The sequence below is a fragment of the Lithobates pipiens genome, unplaced genomic scaffold, assembly GCF_037356315.1.
Source record: "Lithobates pipiens isolate NorthernLeopardFrog02 unplaced genomic scaffold, aLitPip1_a1.2 Scaffold_18, whole genome shotgun sequence".
Classification (NCBI taxonomy): domain Eukaryota; kingdom Metazoa; phylum Chordata; class Amphibia; order Anura; family Ranidae; genus Lithobates; species Lithobates pipiens.
This window is the reverse complement of record NW_027507758.1, coordinates 570,990,251-571,009,112: the sequence shown is the minus strand read 5'-3', so window position 1 is coordinate 571,009,112 and position 18,862 is coordinate 570,990,251. Positions and strand designations below refer to the sequence as shown.

Here is an 18,862-nt window from a genome sequence, read left to right as displayed (position 1 = left end):
ATACGTAAAAGCCAACATTTCCTATTTGATATATGCCTGCTGTACTATGTACTTGTATGAAAAAGCATCCCGTAAATTCAGTAATACTGTATTATTATAAAATCTTGAAATAGAAATGTAAAAAATACTGTTTTAATTAATTAAAAATGATTATCTATGGTCAATGTGATAAATCCTCTTGGTGTTTTTTTGCTTTTAGATTTAATGCCTGGGCAGTGGTCTTCGTGGTCTCAAGGCTGTTTACACTCACCCTTTCCGTTCTGACCATTGGTTTTGGCCTTGCCAGAGCGGAGATCCACACCTTTAACCCAGACAAGGGAAATTTTAACACGTTACTTTTTAGGTAAGCTGTGTTTTTTTTTTTCTGTCATTTTCAATCCTGTACAGACTCCACGCTTTGTATGGTAGGGTAAACCTGCTGCTTGTAACATCTCCTTATCTCTGCAGGATGATTGTACTTCTCATGATGTGCATTTCACAGACGTGGATGATGTGGCGGTTCATTCACTTCCAGCTACGCCGTTGGCGGGAGTCTTGTAAGGAGCAGGCTGCCAAGAAGAAGACCGCCATCGCTCCTGTCCTACCCAAACAACAGCTGAAGGTGCTCAAAAGGGAGTCAGGTACGCGAAATAAGACAATAAGATCGCTGAAGCAATCTGATCGGAAGTAGGGAGCAGGTACTGGTCAAAACCAGGTACCAGCCCCTCAAAAATTATGTCCCAAATGTTAGAGGAGCGAGGAACTTCCCCTTTTGCGTGAAGTTCTGCTTTAACGTGATTGTAAATCCTCTTCTTCTTCGTTGTTTAAAAAAAAAAAAAGAATATATCATATTATATATATATATATATATATATGTATGTAATTAATAATAAAAAAAAGGATGTAGAGATGTGTGTGTATGTAGATATATCTATATCTCCATATATTTCCATTCCTTATTTTTATAATAAATAAATATATACACACACACGCACGCACGCACGCGCGCGCGTTTTGCCTGTCCTTTCTAAGAAGTAATTTTTTTTTCCTTCACTTATGTGTGCTGATGAGACTGCACGGATAGGCCGCACTTATGGACTCTGATAGGTGGCACAGATAGGCGACACTTATATGCGGCACTGACGGGCATCTCTGGTGGGCACTGTTGGGGCTGCACTGATGACCAGGGCCCTGATTATCACTGCAGATGCCCCCACTGAGGAATGCCGCTTTCCGGCTGTCCTCTCTCCATGCGCTGTCAGTGAGGGGAGAGGAATGCTGATAACTGGCATTTCCTTTTTACACTGTATATTTAATCAGTTTTTTTTGTTTTGTTTTTTGTCACTATTTCCAACATATGCTGTGTTCTTTCCAGGTTATCACGAAAATGGACTGCTTAAAGCAGAGAATGGTTCCACACCTCGACAGAAAAAAATCAAAGCTCCGTAAACGCCAAACTCTACAGCAGAGCCTGGGAATATCCGGAAGACCACCAGGACTAAGAGTACTCCGGACTTCTGCCAATGCTACAGCCCTTTGTGGGCCAACAAAAAAAAAAGTGCCTTTAAGAATCCTCATTAGTTACTTTTTGTTACATATTTAAAATTAAACACAACATTTTACAAAGTGCCGAACATACCTTCTGCCAGAAGCTGGTACAGTCAAGCCTCGGATCTTGGACATTTTATATACTTTCTTCAGTATTCCGATTTTTGTTTTTTGTCGTTTAGTTTGTTACTCGGTGAAATGCTTCCAAATTTTGACTACACGGTTTCCACGTAATGCCTTTGACTTGCCCGCTCGAAGCACTACCTCCTCTCTGGCTGTACCGCATGAGCTGGGCTACTGCCGCACCTCTGAATGACCTTTTTTGCTTCGTGCGGAGTGGGAGTGTAATGGTTGATGAACAAAATGAGATGAAGAATTGAGTGCAGAAATTTCCTGGCCTATGGGACATTTTCTGACCTCCCAGCATAAAAACTTTGTTCTTCGTAAGCAATTTGCAGAGGAATGGAAAGAAACCTTTTGTTTTACAGGCGTCCCATAGATCATGGCTTTGATGACCCTCCTGCTTTTTAAAGGTTTCCAGGATTATCTACCCACCAAGATCCACTGCACCAGGATTATACAACCCGTCATATCTTGTCTTGGACAGCTATGATGAGATTTAAATAATTGCTGCACAGGGGGACCCAACCTACCTCCTCTCCATCAATGTGCCTCAGACCTTGCCTGACCACAGCAAAAAAATCACCTTTGTTCACGAACCAGCACGCTTTTGCTGTCAATTTATTTTCAACAAAATTCTTGCTGGTTACTGGATACGGGCTTAATAGATTGATTGTGTAGCATTAGTTGGGGTCCCAAATGGGGTCCCACAATCTTTTCTGTTCCTAAGATTGTTAAACCTCAGTCATCCATTAATGCTTCAGTTGGAAATACAGTAGTTCTCAAAGCAGTGACAATAGAATGTTAAAGATGAACACTTTGTTGCATGCTTTCACTGGTTCAGTTTGGACCAATGTAGGTATGCATATCTCATACCACCTGAGGTGGGGGCACTGATGAAGCTCACAATGTAGTAGTTGGTACTACTACAATGATAGTTGCAAACTTCCCGGCTATGCTAGAGTACTATGCCAGGGGCTTCCCTTCTGCACACTGACCACAGGCAATCTCTCTCTCTGCACTGCTGCAATTAAAAAACACCTTGAATATAGGGTGTTTGCTGTTGGACCAGGAAGGGCAGCGATGTTGCTATCTCCACTGCATCCAAGTCGCTAACGTCTTAAAAGCATTGTGTAAATGGCAGCAGTGCCGAGTGAGCAGCCCCCTGTGGAGAAGAAACCAATTGGCACAGGAGCCCAAAGATCATTGTAGTAGCGCCGACTACTACATTGTCAGCTTCCCCAGTACCCTATCAGGTGGCATGAGTTATACTGTATGTACTTTGGTCTAAGCTGAAACAATGTAAGCATAGGTATCAATCCAGAAGTTCAGCCCTGACACTCTTATTGTCATGGATTGTGGGCTTTCTCAGCAGCCTCTCAAATATGATATGCATGCTTGCTGTGCCAAGTTGGATCAATGTAGGTATGCACTGAAGATCATACCTGGAGTTGAGCTTTAAGACCCCAGATGGAGCTGAATCCATCAAGTTGCTTGGCCTGCTCAGTGAGGTATCGCTTCACTGATCCTGGCTGAGCAGGCGGATGACGGATCCGTCTCCGCTCCGCTATGCAGAGTGGACCCACACACAGCCCGCTGTTTTCTAAATGGTAGTTTGATGGAAACGAACTGCCTGTCTGCTTCCATCCAACTGTCATCCGATCTGCCAGGATTCGTTCCCCATGCGTCTGTTCTTGGTGGATCGAATGCTGGGCATCCGCCGCTCCCTGGAGGACAATATGTGGTCTATTTTTCAGACGGACCCGATCTGTCCACTGGTGTGAAAGGGTCATCAGGGGGTCCCATAAATTGTTACATTGATGCTGGGGACCACTACTAGGGATAAACGCTATATGTAACTCATGGATTGGTGATCCGCCAGAGAATGTAACCTGTTCTACCAATTCAACTTTGTTGCTCCAATCTATAAATCATATCCTGTATCTGTACGCAGACTACGGTTATTGTAAAATCAGAAGTCAGACTATTGTGATCTTTGTTGTGTCCAAATGATTTGGCACATAGATGACAGAAATGAGCAGCATGCTGCAACATAGTGTAAATAGGCCAGAACATTTTAGGATGTGTTCTAATCCTGGCCACTCCAGAAAATGTTTATCTCTAGCCACAGCATAAAGCCCCGTACACACGATCGGAAATCCCGCCAGCAAAAGTCCGATGAGAGCTTTTGGTCGGAAATTCCGACCGTGTGTATGCTCCATCGGACATTTGCTGGCGGAATTTCCGCCAGCAAAAGATTGAGAGCAGGTTCTCTATTTTTCAGACGGAAAAAGTTTTGATTGGAAATTCCGATCGTCTGTAGCAATTCCGACGTGCAAAATTCCTACGCATGCTCGGAAACATTGAACTTCATTTTCTTGGCTCGTCGTAGTGTTTTACGTCAACGCGTTATTGACGGTCCAAAGTTCAGAGAACTTTTGTGTGACCGTGTGTATGCAAGCCAAGCTTGAGCGGAATTCCGTCGGAAAAAACCATCCAAGATTTTTCCGACGAATACTCCGATCGCGTGTACACGGCATAATGGTTAGGAAGAGTATTATGTTTTTTATTTTTCTCTCCACTTGAAGGTGAGGACGATTTGAAGTTCTTTTAAAGGCTCAAGGTTTTTTTTTTACCTTCGTGCGTTTTTTGGATGAAGGTTAAAAAAAAACTTGTGTGCAGCAGCCCTCCCCAGCCCCCCCTAATACTTTACCTGAGCCCCATCTCGATCCAGTATTGTGTACAAGGCAGTGCCTCTCTGGGGTCTCTGTCTCCTCATTGGCTGAGACAGCAGTGTACTGTCAATCATAGCCAGTGAGCCAATGAGTAGAGAGTGGGGGGCATGCCTTATGGACGCATAGAGCAGGGCTTGGGAGCGAGCACACACCAGTGCTTGCTATGGGGGGCACTGGTCAAGGGGGGGGCAGGGACTGTGTGCCTGAATGGACAGACTGGGTAGTGGCTCAGGAGCCCCCTTAGCAAGCCGCTTGCTATAGGGGCGGGAGGGATGGGCCAGCGGCACCAGATGGGGACCCAAGAAGAGGAGGATTGTAGCTGCTCTGTGCAAAACCTTGTGCAGACCTGGTAAGTATAACATGTTTGTTTTTTTTTAAGAAAAAAAAAACAGCCTTTTAATATCACTTTAAATAATTCCAGAAATTTTGCCTGCACTGCATGGGTTAACTGCTATTTTTTTTGTCTAGAGGTGAGGATAGCAGAGATATATACTTGCCTAATCCACCGATCCTCGAAAAAATGGTCCTTGCTACTCAGGTGCAGTGGACTGTATTTGAAGTCATCACGCCCATAGACCTGCTCTGGACACAGAAAACGGCAGGAATAGTCCATGGCTGGATGTAGGGGAGCACCATTATTTTGAGGATCGAAAGGATTGGTTAAGTATAGCCTTTTGGTGCGCCCCTGGACAAAAACAAGCGGTTAATCCATGCAATGCAGGCTCGGCCCCACTGCATGGGGGGAAAAAAAAGCTCTGCTTAAAACAAAAAAAAAAAAACACATCGTAATGACAGGACCCCCTCCACTTTTTACTAAGCGGCAGTGGCGGCTTTTTGTGCCTGCAACTTCCATAGGAATACACAAAGTTCTGCAAAGTGTACATGCCTACTAAAGCCTAATAAGGTCTGTTACGACTGGGGAAATGGGAACAGAACTGGGACCTGTCCTGGGTTCTGGAGACATTCAACAAACCCAACTAGAACTAAATAATCATTTTTGGGGGTCTTACCCTTTAAACAGTTTGGCTGAAACCACCTGTGACCAAAAAGTCATTGGAAGTCCAGGTTATGGCTACCACAAGGGGTGGAGAAGGGACAAATACCGTGCCTTTGTTGTCCTGTCAAGGAAATGTGTTTTGTGTTTCCGGATCTGGATAGATTTCTGCTTTTGTGCTTCCTACATCGCTGCTTTTTTGACAGACTCTTAACTTACGGAAGGATGGTTTGGGACCTGGAAATCCATCTGGCTTGGCTACTCGATCTTCTTCTAGTATTCTGGATGCTAGCTAAAAGTCTACATAACTTTTTTTCTGGATTCAGGCCCTCGGTGCCACGATTTTCCTGGATCTACTCGCTTCAGCATCATTCTGTCTACAAGAAAAACCTAATGTAAGCTTGTATTATATTTTTAGAAAATCTACACCTTTCTGTTCAGAGATCTTTTATGGTACCTCCAGGTCTCTGTCAGGTGCATGTTGCGCAAAATGTAACTTTGTGGTGACTCGTCCTCCTTTGGATACCTACAATATCAGAACCATTTTATTCAAAGGAAAACCTGCTTCCTGGAAAGGACAATCTAGACCTCAGGAAGCTGCATTGGGAAGTTTTTTTTTTTTTTTTTTTTCCCCCGAGTCATGCAGTCTTGTTACAAATATATATTATGATTGCACAAGATGGATCACTATTATGCACAAAGTGCCGCTACCATTAAATGTGCATGAATGCTCCATCACGATTCATACTTCACCTGGAGGAATTTTTCTAAATGAGTGCCAATAGGGAGGGTGTTGATTTTCCTTTAGTCATGTGCTTGATCCCAATACTGTATATGGTGCCACTATTAATACCTTCAGTGTTGGCATTCTCTGATTTTGTCTCATGACAAATTATTCTTGCCGTGCGTTAAATCTTTGCCATAATCCTGGCCACATAATTAAGTTATACAAAACTTAAATAAACTGAATGAACTATGCCTACTAAATTTAAGTTCTCATTCAAGAAGTTGCTGGAGGTGGTGTGGCCATATATCAAACAGGATGTAGTTTGATCACCACCAAATGCCATACACACATTACAGAAGGCAGCAGGGGTTCCCAGCTCCTAACTTCTCAGCGCTGCTCATCTTCCCTTTGTGCCTTAAAAACCTCTGGAAATAATGACTTTCTTAAAGCTCCACTCTAGGAATGATCTTTATTGCATACTTGCATGTAAAGCAGCCCTTAGATTATGTCATTTTGGTGGAAGGAAAGAAAATTACTCGATTTCCTCATCAACACAGTCAGTGTTGATGGGGGAATCCATTCAGAAGCACTATTGTGTTCTTTTGGTGGGGCGCCTTCCCGTCTGATAGAACACAGTGATTACTGCTACCTGCTATAGCTGGTGGCAGTAATTGCATGTGGGAAAAAAAGGACAACCAGCCTGCCCATAGATGGATCAAATCTCAACCGGTCCCTGCTGAACAGGCCGAGATTTGACCCAGCTATGGTTCTTAATAAAAAATTAAAAAAAATTAAAAGTCAGCAGCTACAAATACTGTAGCTGCTGACCTTTAATATAAGGACACTTGCCTGTCCAGGGGTCCTGCAATGTCCTTCAATCGGCTTGGGGTGCAGGCGCCGGCATCTCTAGAAAGGGAAACGAGAAGTGAAACCTTGCCTGTTTCGCAATGCGCGAGTCGATGGTGCCATCGTTTTCTGGGACCTGTGATGTGTCCCAGAAGACCGTGGGAGAAGGAGGAGATGCTGAACTTCTGGCTCAGATCACCAAGCCTATCTGAGGCAAAAGTGGGAGCGGGGGAGCCTCTCCAGGCTTGGTCCACCTTCTGATCTCACTGCTGCCATGTGAGTGAGCGCACACATGATTCAGAATGCATTTCTTTGCTTTTTGCTTGTTGTTTGATCCTGCCATCAATGTTTGGCAGACATCGGTGAATTGCATAGTTTGCCTCAAGTGAAGTCAATGACAGTATGCCATGAGGTGTCCTAAATGGTCTACAAGAACTTTAGCAAGCTCTTGCTTGTATGCTTAGTTCAAAATTGTGGTTGTGGGGTAAAAATTTAATGGTTAAGGCATGTTTTTACTACCCTTCCTTTCTTAGGCCCCTTTTAGACGGAGCAGAGCCATCCAAGCGGATCCGCCTGCTCAGCGGGGGATCTGTCTACTGATCTCCACTGAGCAGGCGGATGACAGGTGTCCACTGTGCATGGTGGACACAGCCCACTCTCCTCAATGGGGCAGTCAGATGGATACTGAATGCATGTCCGTTTCCATCCAATTGTCATCCGATCCACCGGATGGATGTCGAACGTATCGCCATCCGTCTCTGATTTTTAGCAGCCTGGATCAGATTGGATGCAGGCGGGTGTCAGCAGACTGGCAGACCCCATCGGTCCGCTGGTGTGAAAGGGGCCTAATATTTCAAAGGCAGATGGACAAAGTTGTGTATATATATGTCGCTACTGCGATGCTTTGCAGCGTTGCAGATCTTATCCTTCCTGCTGCCTTCGATGGGCAGTACCACCAACAAACATGATATATTCAAGTAAACGGGGGGCCCCATCTGTGAGCTAAACGCTTGGCTTGTGGTTGCTGCACTGTATTCTTAATCACAAAGCCTGTTTGACTGTCAAAAAAAAAAAAGGGATACAGGAGGCACTAGTATTGTCTCCTCAATGCCTATAGTCCATGCCTGCTCAGCTCTGAGCAAGGTTTTTACTGCTCTCCATTTGCATCCGCTGAGACCGACCCATTCAAGTGAATGGGGTTGCTCTGTATTGCATGTGTTTGCAGCGTTGCTAGTGAAGGGTTTAAGGAGTTAAAGTGAATCGCTTTTCAGAGACCAAAACAAATGTGAACGAGCCCTTCGTGAATTGCCTTAAAAGCTATAGCAATGCAATGCTGTAAGTGTTGAAATGCGTTTGTTGTTAGCACTTGTGTGAATTGAACCTAAAGCAGTGTTTCTCACTTCCAGTCCACAATGCGCACCAACAGGTCATGTTTTCAGGCTTTCCATTCTTTTGCACAGGTGATTTGATCAGTTTCACTGTCTTTGTAAATTACGTCGTTTTAGCTGAGGGAAATCCTGAAAACGTGACCTGTTGGTGCACTTTGAGGACGGCATTGAGAAACACTAACTTGGCACAGTGGGGAAGATGTAAACAAACCGGTCCTATGCTAGACTGTAGGTCTTGTGGGGGAGGGGGGTTCCATGCTCATTGGCTCTGGGCTGGTCCCTAGCCACCTGTTTCACCTTACTATTGGGTGGCCTATGGCTGTGATACGTAGCCTGGCCTGTCAGTAGTAAGGCAGGAATGGAAGGGGATTGGTTAGATCTAGTGCCCACATAAGCTGGCTGCAGTACAAAGTGACCTGGGTTTTTGTTGGGACCCTTGGGGCAAAGGCAACATTTTTTCAAGTGAGCAAAGTATCAGTTACATTTATTGGGCATCAGGTTTACCTTCACATTCTGGGTCAGGACATGTGAATGAGGCATTTTTTTTTTTAAGTGCCTAAATACACCCTACCTAACTTTTGGTTCTCCTGCAGATGCTCTGATTCCGCTATAAACGTGTACGCCTCTGCAGGTCTCCTATACTGTATACCATAATAACGTGGCATTTTTTACTAAGATTTCTGGAGCAAATAATTTCCAATGTCGGAATGTGCCTTCCCCATCTATGCTTCCCTTGAATCTGTGCATTGACTCTTTCTTCAATGGACCAAACAAGCTCAAGGGAACCTTGTATTTTCAGTGTTTGGCCTCCATCTTATATTCTTAGATATTTTTGTAAGTGCCTTGATCTCTCCTATTATGTTACTATGCTGTTGTTGGACATGGGGTGGGGTGGGGCATTTTATACAAATGATTGTTGAAATAAAATTGCAAATCTGTTTTGTAAACTGACAGATATTTTCCCAAAAAAATTAAATAAAAAAGATGTAGAAGCATCATGATGTGTCTGACGTTGATTTTCTGTTATGAGTAATATGATTGGTGGATGTATCAGTTTATATCTTTCCTGTTAGGTTCCAGTGGTGGCTAACTGGGAGGACCAACCTGGACTTTCCTCTGCTGGCCACAAGACTTCTGGGAGGTTTAAGGTCAGTTGAAGATACAACCTCACTGGGTCTGGCCTTGAGTCCTCTTATTGCCTAGAACAGTGTCAAACTCTATTTCACCAGGGGTGGCATCGGCAGTATGGTTTCCCTCAAAGGGCCAGTTGTAGCGAACCCCAGATACCTTCAGAGTGCAGGGTTCAGGAGTGTATTACAGTCCTGAACCCTGCACTCTATATGTAACACACTCCTGAACCCTGTACTCTGTGTTGAGTACAGAGTGCAGGGTTCAGGGGTGTGTTGAGTACAGAGTGCAGGGTTCAGCTTTTTCTGTGACACCTCCAGCAGCCGATGGTGAGAACTGGAGGTGGTGGAATGGAATTCCTCCACATTCCAGCTACAAAACTGAGTGTGATGGTCACATAAGGCCTGGCGAAAGTTGAAGTCAGACTTGCACAGGGCTTTGCTTGCTGTGAAGGGTAGTAGGAGGTACTTGAGAGGAGAGGTGGCCTTGGTAGACCAAAAAAAATGGAAAGAGAAGAAACCGTTGTATAGGGTAGATCTAGCAATAGAAGGGCAATGGTACAAGTAGATGAAAGAGCTGGCTCAGATAGACCAAAGAACAAGCAGGGCGGTGGCAAAGGTCGATATAATAAAGCTGGCAGGAAGTGGGGTGGTGGCACCAGTTGGCTGGCAGTGAGCCGGTGGCCCGGCTACACCAAAGAGCTAGCAGGTGGTGGATCAGTGGTGCAGGTGGACCAAAAAGCAAGCAGAAGGTGGTGCAGTGACACAGATACTACATTTGCCTGGCTGCTATGCTGCTTATGCATAAAGCCACTGGCCTGGGAAAAAAAACATGCAGATCAGAAGAACGCTTTCTATATGTAAGTGAAAGGGTCATTATGACAACCAGGTAACTAGCATTTTCAGAAGAAAAGTGCAGCACTGCTTCCTTGTTTCAGTTTCAAAGCTATGGTACTATATTGAAGGATTAAGGTGAGTACAAAAGTATGTGAATTACTTTATAAATCTTTTGGATGATTGAAAAAGATAAGACCCCTAATGTTGTGCTATTTAAAATGGGTTGCCCGACTCCTGACCATAGTAAGTAATCAATACTTTAGAAATTTTCTGGCAGCTCCACTGTCCTATATATGCCCCATCTGGTATAGCATTAAGAATCCAAAGGGATACAATGAACAAAATTTTTTTTTTTTTTAATTCTTTCAATAGAAGCATACAATAAATAATCAGTTGTACCCCACTTCTGAGGCTGGAAAGTAATGAATAATAATCCGTGGGGCCTGCTGTGATGTCACTGATTGGCACCCTTGATGTCATCTCACAGGTGATTGGTCAGTTGAGCGTCTCTTGGAGATCAGAAGTGCTATGAACAGACAGACCAGTGTTAGGATAACGGATGATGACACTGAATAACTTCTCATAGCATTAGATTAGCATTGTAGGAGGCTAAAAAACCTTCTGCACAGTAGTCAGATGTGTGGTGGATTCATTAGACCTTATGTCTTGGAATCTGAAGGAACTGGCCCCATTTCTTGGAGCAGCCAATGAGGTTCTCCATCTCATTTTCCCATGCTACTCTAGGAGTATGAAAGGGAGACCCTTGTTCTTAACATGCACCATGAACAGATCTTCTTCTGGACACTTTAATAAATGAGGCCTAGTATTCTCGGTGAAAAGCCAAATTTGTCTGTGGCGGCTGTGTGTTAGCGTTACTTTATCCAGCCCCTGTGACTCACTGCTCAGGAATTATTACATATTTAGGCCACGTCTGCTCCATGGTGCTCGGCGTCTGCTCTGGATCCTCTCCAGTTACTGTCTGGAAGAGACTGGGAATCCTGGGAGGAGTAGGTTGAGTAAAATCTTGAGGGCCCAAAGTGTATCGCTGCACGCCCTCCCCAGTCCTGACATACATGCCTACTGTCACTTCCTCCAAGTGACAGCCCCAAAGTTTAGAGGCTTGTCCTTGAATATATTGGCCCTAGAAAACACCTTTGTTTCAAATGCTCGTTTTGTAATTTTTTTTTTCTTTTGGTCTGAAATGTCACCATCCTACTGGTTAAAGCTACATTGTTTGTAATGGCTGGTATTATATCTAGAACAGTGTCTCTCAACCCTAGGCTCGGTTCACACCTACGCAGTTTGCTTTTGATCCATGTGTGTAGTGTGTTTTTGCACAAGCAATTTTGCTGCGATTTGTGATGTGCATTTTTTATTTTATTTTTTTTGCAAAACCGCACCACATTCTTTTCTGCAGATTTTCCATTGAAGTTTTGCATTTAAAAAAGTCCCTGATCCTTTCCAAGAACACAGCGCTTAAAAAAATGCAAAGATGTGAACGTCCCATAGGAAACCATGTTAAATGAACTGTGGTGCGTTTCTGCAAAAAGCACCAAAAATGCTTAGTTTTTTTTTTGCTATTTGTTTTTACATATTTAACATTTGGATCTGTTTTTCAGATTCTTTTATAAATGATTCAAATGAGGGGTCTGTGAGGTGAGATAAGATGGTTAATTATCTACTTACATCCGTGCCTCATTAGCTACGCATGGCCATTTTGGATTGAAGGTTCGATAGATCAAGGCCAGTATAACATGTATGTTTATTAAGGATGAGCTCAGGCGTGTTCGCAACTCCACATGCCTGTTCCCGCCAGGAAGCTGACACTCCGCAGCGCTAATCACAGGCAGTGAGACCTTTCCCGATCTGCGGTTGCCCATAAAGAAATTTCTACAGCATCTTTTGGATTCAAGTGTGCCATCAATCTTTTCTTCTCTTATTGATATTGCCTACGGTGATAAGCCGGGATTAGCACCTTTGATCGGGTGTGTCCATTTTTTGCCTGAAGCAATGTGTGCACCCTTGTTCTGTTGCCCTTGAGTGTCAGCTTCCTGGCGGGTGTGAGCACGTGGAGTTGAGAACACGCCTGAGCTCATCCTTAATGTTTATATATAACTGTGTGTTAGCTTATATTTCCAGCTATGATTAAGCACAGAGTCTGTTGTGAAACGCGTTAGCTGTACTGTATGCTGTATCCCATGAGCGCTCAACCTGTGGTCCTCCAGCTATTGCAAAACGACAAGTCCCATGAGGCACTGCAAGGCTGACAGTTACAAGCATAACTCCCACAGGCCGAGGCATGATGGGACTTGTAGTTCTGCAACAGCTGGGGGACCACAGGTTGAGCACCCATGCTGTATCCCCTTCACTCATTTGCTGTATCGATTATCGTATGTTTTTGACTCAATTGGAGTGCCCCATCCAGACATTTCTTCATACCAGATCATCTGCTAAGTGCAAAGCCCGCACCCTTTGTGCAGTGGAGGTGGAACAGATGAGGGTGATTACTTTGAGCGGTGTACTGCTTCGCTAGGTTTGAACCAGACCTTATTGAGAGCAGGGCCTGGTAGGCGTCATTACAGCAGACTTGGTGGTCCCTGTGGGGGATAAAGTCTCTGGAGAGGGAGAGTGGCTTTGTAGGGACACTATGGCAAACTTGAGGACACTGCAGGGGCTTGGAAGCACTGTTGGAGATGGAGGGCACTATGGGGGCTGGAGGCTCTATAGCAGGCTAAGGAACACTGTAGGGATCTAAGGTATCTCAAGAAGCTTGGGGCACTGAGGGGTTAAGGGGCACCGTAGGCCACTATGGGAGGTTGGGGGATCAGCAACTGGAGGCCTGGGAGGTGGCAGTTCATGTCCCAGTGGTTTATAACAGCTTGCAAAAATGGACTTGTTTAGAGTGACCAATGGTTATCGAAAGCCTGGTACACATGATGAGAATATTGGACGAATGATTATCCTTTATTTTTTATAATCTCCATATTGAAAATAAAGAGGTTACTAAAGCTACGGAAATTCTAGTACGACAATAAAAAATTGTGATGTAGTATATTTGTATTGTATTTTCAGCCGGAAACTGTACTGATTAGATGAAAATCATACGACCTGGTATCATACGAGAAACATTATCATGCTTGTCCCTTCGGATAATTTTGCATGATCTGTACTGGTCGAAAAGCTGTGTACTAACGATCAGATTATAGTATGGTTTTCTGATCGTGTGTACTAGGCTTAAGAAAGATTATGTTTCTATTACAGGTCGAAATTTGTTCTGGTACTTTTCCGGCAGTAGCACCTTACTGTAGGCATAGCAGGAACTTTGCATCTCTGTGCTGAGTTTAATGTCAAGTCACAGGAAATGAGAACTGACCTTTTTAGCTATTTTGGGTAGAAACATTTTATTTTCAATAGTAAATTATTATTATTTAAGGTACTTGGCGCCCTCTTTGTCCCTAACTCACATTCATATACTAGGGCCAATTTAGACAGAACCCAATTAACCTACAATCATGTCTTTAGAGTGTGGGAGGAAACCAGAGTACCCAGAGGAAACCCACAGGGATTTCATGTGGGTATTTGCACAGGGAGAACATGCAAACTCCAGGCAGGTAGTGTTGTGGTTGGGTTTCGTACCAGCGACCCTTTTTACTGCTAGGCAAGAGTACTAGCCACTACACCCTGTGTCACCCCTAACTAATGGCAGCCATTGAGTTTTCTCAATACATGTTTCCTTAAAGGATTATTTTACCCTTTCTGTAATATTTGCAAGTGCCTTTTGGATGCCTTTTTGCATATGTTTTTTTAGGCGTTTGGATGCAATCTTGTAATGGAACAATGATGTCCTTTAAATACATTTAGAATTCTGTTTCCTGCAAACATTTGCCTTACCTTTTGTACTCTGTCTCCCTCTAGTGGGCGATTATTGTAAGTGACTCTCCAGTGAATTCAGTACTTCACTAGGAAACTGGTCTTTGTGTGCCCTTATGTAATTTAATACATACTCATCTGCATTTGTGATGATGAATCTGTGCCTGAACACTGGAAAATAGAGGAAATTACATTTATTTTTTGCACCTTTTTTTTTTTGTTTGTTTTTTAATATCAAACATGGCTCAATATATTTATAGGACTGTAGGGAGCTTAAAGTAGAACTACAGGCAACATTTTTGCTTTTCATTTTGGATAGAGCAAGTGAGGGCTATAACCCCAGTGAGATTTATTTATTTATTTATTTATTTATTTCAGCATCTGTGTCCTATTGCGGAGATTTCCCCTCACTTCCTGTCCCATAGCCAAACAGGAAGTGGGAGCAAATCCCTGCAAATTAAAGTGGATGTAAACCCACTCTCAACCTTTCTAAATGACTGCCATAGTGATTATCTATATATACATGCCTCCTGCATGTATCCTTACCTGTCAAATGTCTCCCCTCTGTTCTGAGACCTGAAAAACTGCAGATTCTGTGGGTGGGTCTGTTGTCTGGAGCTTGTGGGCGGAGTCGTGATGTCAATAGACTCCCCGCCCACCTCTACACTCCCCTTGTTAATATGTATTTCTTACACTGAACTTCTGCTACGATCACTAACATCCAGTGAAAACCCAGAAAAGTCACCACATGACTTCAGCATGCCCAGTCATGCTGAGGTGTGGAGCAGCCAATCCTGGGAGAGCTGGAGAAGAAAGGAGGAGGGGATCTGAAGTACACAGAATGTCTCTCTCACACTTGTGCATGAGATATATAAATCGCCTGTCACTCACAGCAAGGGGGGGAGACTGACTCCTATATCTCTGTGTGTCAGTTTTTATCTCACAGAAAAAAGATAAGAGGATTGCTCAGAGCTGGATTAGCTCTTCCTGGCAAAACTGGGCACAAGTGACATGAAATCCTATACTGTACAAGGTGCAAGTCTTAAAAAAAAAAAAAAAAATTGGGTTTACATCCACTTTAATGGAATTCCTTGGACACACCCGGGTCACCAGAACTAGTGTTTCAGGGTGGAGTATACATCTTTAAAACTACATCAGCGGTGTCCATATTGCCGCTATTACATACTTTAAATTGGACCTGTAGGAGCATACAAGAATCACTTGCTGATTTCTTGCGGGTCTGGAAGGCAGACCTGCAGAGTGAAATGGCATGTATTGCCAGCCTCCCCCCTTGGTAGTACATTGAAATGTAAATTTATCTTTATAAATAATGCAAAAAAAATACTCGGCTGAGCTTGAGCTGCCTGTCCACTAACATGCATGAAAAGCAGTGGGAAAGAGGAATTTTACTTTAGGGGGAGTATTGGCATTAAAATATAAATACTGGAGTACATTGAACATTGACAAGAGGTTAAAGAAAGGATTAAGGGATCTCCAAACTACGGTCCCCCAGCTGTTGCGGAACTACATGTCCCATGAGGCATGATGGGAATTGTAGTTCGTGAACAACTGGAGGGCCATATCTTTGGAGACCCCTGGATTAGATGAACCTATAAAGCAGAAAACGCTATTAAGGTGGGGCCCATTACATCCCAAGGTACGTGACAAACCTTCCACCACGGAGCCAATTTTGAAGTCTGACGGCCCATAGTAACTGGGATTATCAATGGAAGAACCTGGTTTCGGGACTCTGGTCCTTTCTAGAAATTTTCCTCCAATAATTCCAGAATTTCGGATCTGAGGCTCATAGATGCTGATCATATCGTCAGAGAGGTAGTAAGAGAGGATAAAACGCCTTCCTTTATCTTCAGGGTTCATTGAGTCCTAAGGAGGAAATATGAAGGCTTATGTGTATAGTACATGGGCATTTGTTTGGATCTTAACTGCTTGTCACCCTTATGCAAGTCAATGGGAATGCTTAAGCAAGTTAACAGCTCAGGGGAAGCTTGAAGAAGGCTCAATGCATATATTATAAGCAACTCTGATGTAAAAAACAAAACAAAAGTCAGAAAATTCAAGAGTATTTATTGCAGCATACCAGTCCTTTAATGTGGTGGCTGCATTCGTTTTCTTTTCCCTTTTTATTGTAGCGGGGTCTCTTTAAGAACTATAAAACTACTGTTCCCAGAACCCCGCTGGTTCCCAGGATGCTTTGAGTTATGCCCCAGAGACTTATGGGGGAGGAAATATAAGGAGGGGGAGAGGCCTAGTTCGCTCTCTTTGGACACCCCCCCTCTCTTCAAGCAAGAGGAGATCTGTGCTGAACTGCTGAGGCACAAGGCCTGAAGCCTGGGCCTTGTGCTCTTTTCCAAAGAGCTCTCTGCCAGCCTAGTTGCACCTGAGAGACATTTTCTCATTCCTTGCTGCAGTACACCAGAAGGATTGAAGACTCGGAGGTCGGTGGATTCCTGTTCCTAGACGAAAAGGCAGAGAAACCGGACTTGGACTTGTCCGGGTGGTGAGAGCTGTTTAAAGACAGATGCTTTATCTTTATTATTCGTTTGGATTACAAAGTTGTTCTTCAAGTGCACCACCGAAAGATTGCTAGCGAATATTGTTTTACTGGACTTCCATCTAGATCAGTCAGGCCTGACTGCATAGGTAGAGAGTGCTAGGTGTTAGTTTACCCATGCGGGGAAGTAGCTGAAAAAGGGCAGCACTAGAGTTGCATAGAAATACTTTATTATGCTGACTACTCTGTTTCTTTATCACTGGTTACTGCAGGGACCTGTTTATGTGTTGCAATCCAAATGTTTGATTCATGTTATTCCTTTTATAAAAACAATAAGTAAAGTCAGTTATATACTTTCAAGGATTGTCTATGAGCTTGAGTTATCCACGCACGCACACACACATATTTAGAGTATAAGTGATTTAATGTGTATTGCTAGATACTAACTGTGCCAAAGTGGGTAGTGCAGATTGCCGGGGGGTTGGCGGAGCTGTGCTCAGGACCCAAACCAAACTTGCGGCCCTCTTAAGTGAGGGTATCGCTATATTATTTTTACCTAGTGATCCTGCCAGTAACACAGTGTGCTCATTTCATTAAGGGATATTGCATGTGGCATTTGGGTCGTGTGACACATTTTTCTAAAATATACTTGAAAAGTCAATTCGCTATCCCTTTATGTGGTATTTACCTCAAAAAGCAAAAATGCTTGGTAAATACTGCATGAAAGTCAACTTAGTAAAGAAAATAAATGCATGCATTAAATAAGTGGCGGTCTAGGCATGCAAGTTAAATAAATTGTTTTTTTTTATTTTTTTTATTTCAGTTGTTTGTCAAGTAGCCAGCACCTGCTGTGTCCTTAACAATCATGACACATTTGCTGTCAGTGGAATTGCCCGCTGACAGCAGAATGTACACAAAAGAGGAGCTGGCTTAAAAAAAATGTTTAAAAAAAACAGCCAACACCATTTAAAAATAAAAAAAATTATTTGCAAACAAAAAAAATTATTTTTTTTGTTTTGTTTTTGCTGTCAGCAAGAAATCCCGCTGACAGCATGAGTCTTGGCAAGTTATTAATGGGTGCTGCCTCCTTGACAACCAGCTATTTCCTGATTGTTAAGCATGTCGGTGGGTGGCGGCATTAAAATACTGCAAGTTTTTTAGCACATTGCAAAAAAAAAAATTTTTGAAAGACGCTATGTGCTATTTTACTGCTGTCCCCAGTTTCTTAAAGAGGAAGTAAACCCTTACAAACCACTTTGACCTACAGGTAAGCCTAGATTAAGGCTTACCTGTAGGTCCAAGAAATATCTCCTAAACCTATATGGTTTAGGAGATATTTGCCCGAAAACGGGCACCGCTGTCTACGGCGCATTCGCCGTAGACAGCGGCGCGCAGGCGCACTAAACGCGGCAGTTCCAAGAATGGAGCTGCCGCATTTGTCGACTCCCGTGCGCATGCGCGGGAGTGACGTCATCGCGGCTTTGCCGAATGACAGCGGTGGAGCTGCGAGACGCCACTCCCATGCGCATGCGCGGGAGTGACGTCATCGCGGCTTCGCCGCTGTCATTCGGCGGAGCTGCGAGACGCCACAAGCAAGATGGATGCGGCGGACTACAGGGGACAGCGGCGACTTCGCTGGCTCCTGTGTCAGGTAAGTGACACATAATGGGCTACTATGCGATGCATAGGAGTCCATTATGCTTTACCTTTGCAGGGAAAAAAAGAGGAAGTAAACTCATCAGGGTTTACTTCCTCTTTAATAACTCTTAGGCCTCTTTCACACTGCAGCTTAAAAAAGCTCAGTACAACTTATATTTTTACAGATCCAAAATGTGCCTATGCACGCAGGCACGTGCGCGTAAACAAGCACTGTGTACTCTTCAGTAAAAAAAAAAAAACGAATTCACGTCTCATGCACGTAAATGTGCACATTTGCGTGAAAATTCACACAGATTTGTCCATTGACATTGTCAATGCGAGAACAAGCATGTGCAAAAATGTGCGCGAATGCATATGCGCAAAAATACAAAAAAAAAAGTCTGAAAAAGTAGATCCCAAACAGGATTATCGTGTGCAAGTGGCCTTATAGTATGGCTACAGCCTCTGATCATCTCCTGTTGCATCTTTTCAGGCTTTACTAGCTTGCTTTAGCATTACCTTTTGTAAATATTGCGTGTGG

At 43.6% G+C, this 18,862-nt stretch overlaps 2 protein-coding genes across 2 annotated transcripts in view; one reads left to right on the top strand and one right to left on the bottom strand.

Annotated features, from left to right (window-relative positions):
• Positions 1 to 9,333, top strand: part of TRAM2 (translocation associated membrane protein 2) — a 71,018-nt gene extending 61,685 nt beyond the window's left edge. The window contains exons 9-11 of the mRNA XM_077489027.1: positions 200 to 343; positions 448 to 620; positions 1,355 to 9,333. Of these exons, the coding sequence (XP_077345153.1) occupies positions 200 to 343; positions 448 to 620; positions 1,355 to 1,428 (391 nt within the window). The 3' untranslated portion in view covers positions 1,429 to 9,333. The remainder of the gene's footprint in view (positions 1 to 199; positions 344 to 447; positions 621 to 1,354) is intronic.
• Positions 9,334 to 10,631: 1,298 nt separating this feature from the next.
• EFHC1 (EF-hand domain containing 1) overlaps positions 10,632 to 18,862 on the bottom strand; it is a 28,406-nt gene continuing 20,175 nt past the window's right edge. The window contains exons 8-10 of the mRNA XM_077489026.1: positions 15,842 to 16,055; positions 14,193 to 14,342; positions 10,632 to 10,827 (exon numbers count right to left, since the gene is read on the bottom strand). Of these exons, the coding sequence (XP_077345152.1) occupies positions 14,224 to 14,342; positions 15,842 to 16,055 (333 nt within the window). The 3' untranslated portion in view covers positions 10,632 to 10,827; positions 14,193 to 14,223. The remainder of the gene's footprint in view (positions 10,828 to 14,192; positions 14,343 to 15,841; positions 16,056 to 18,862) is intronic.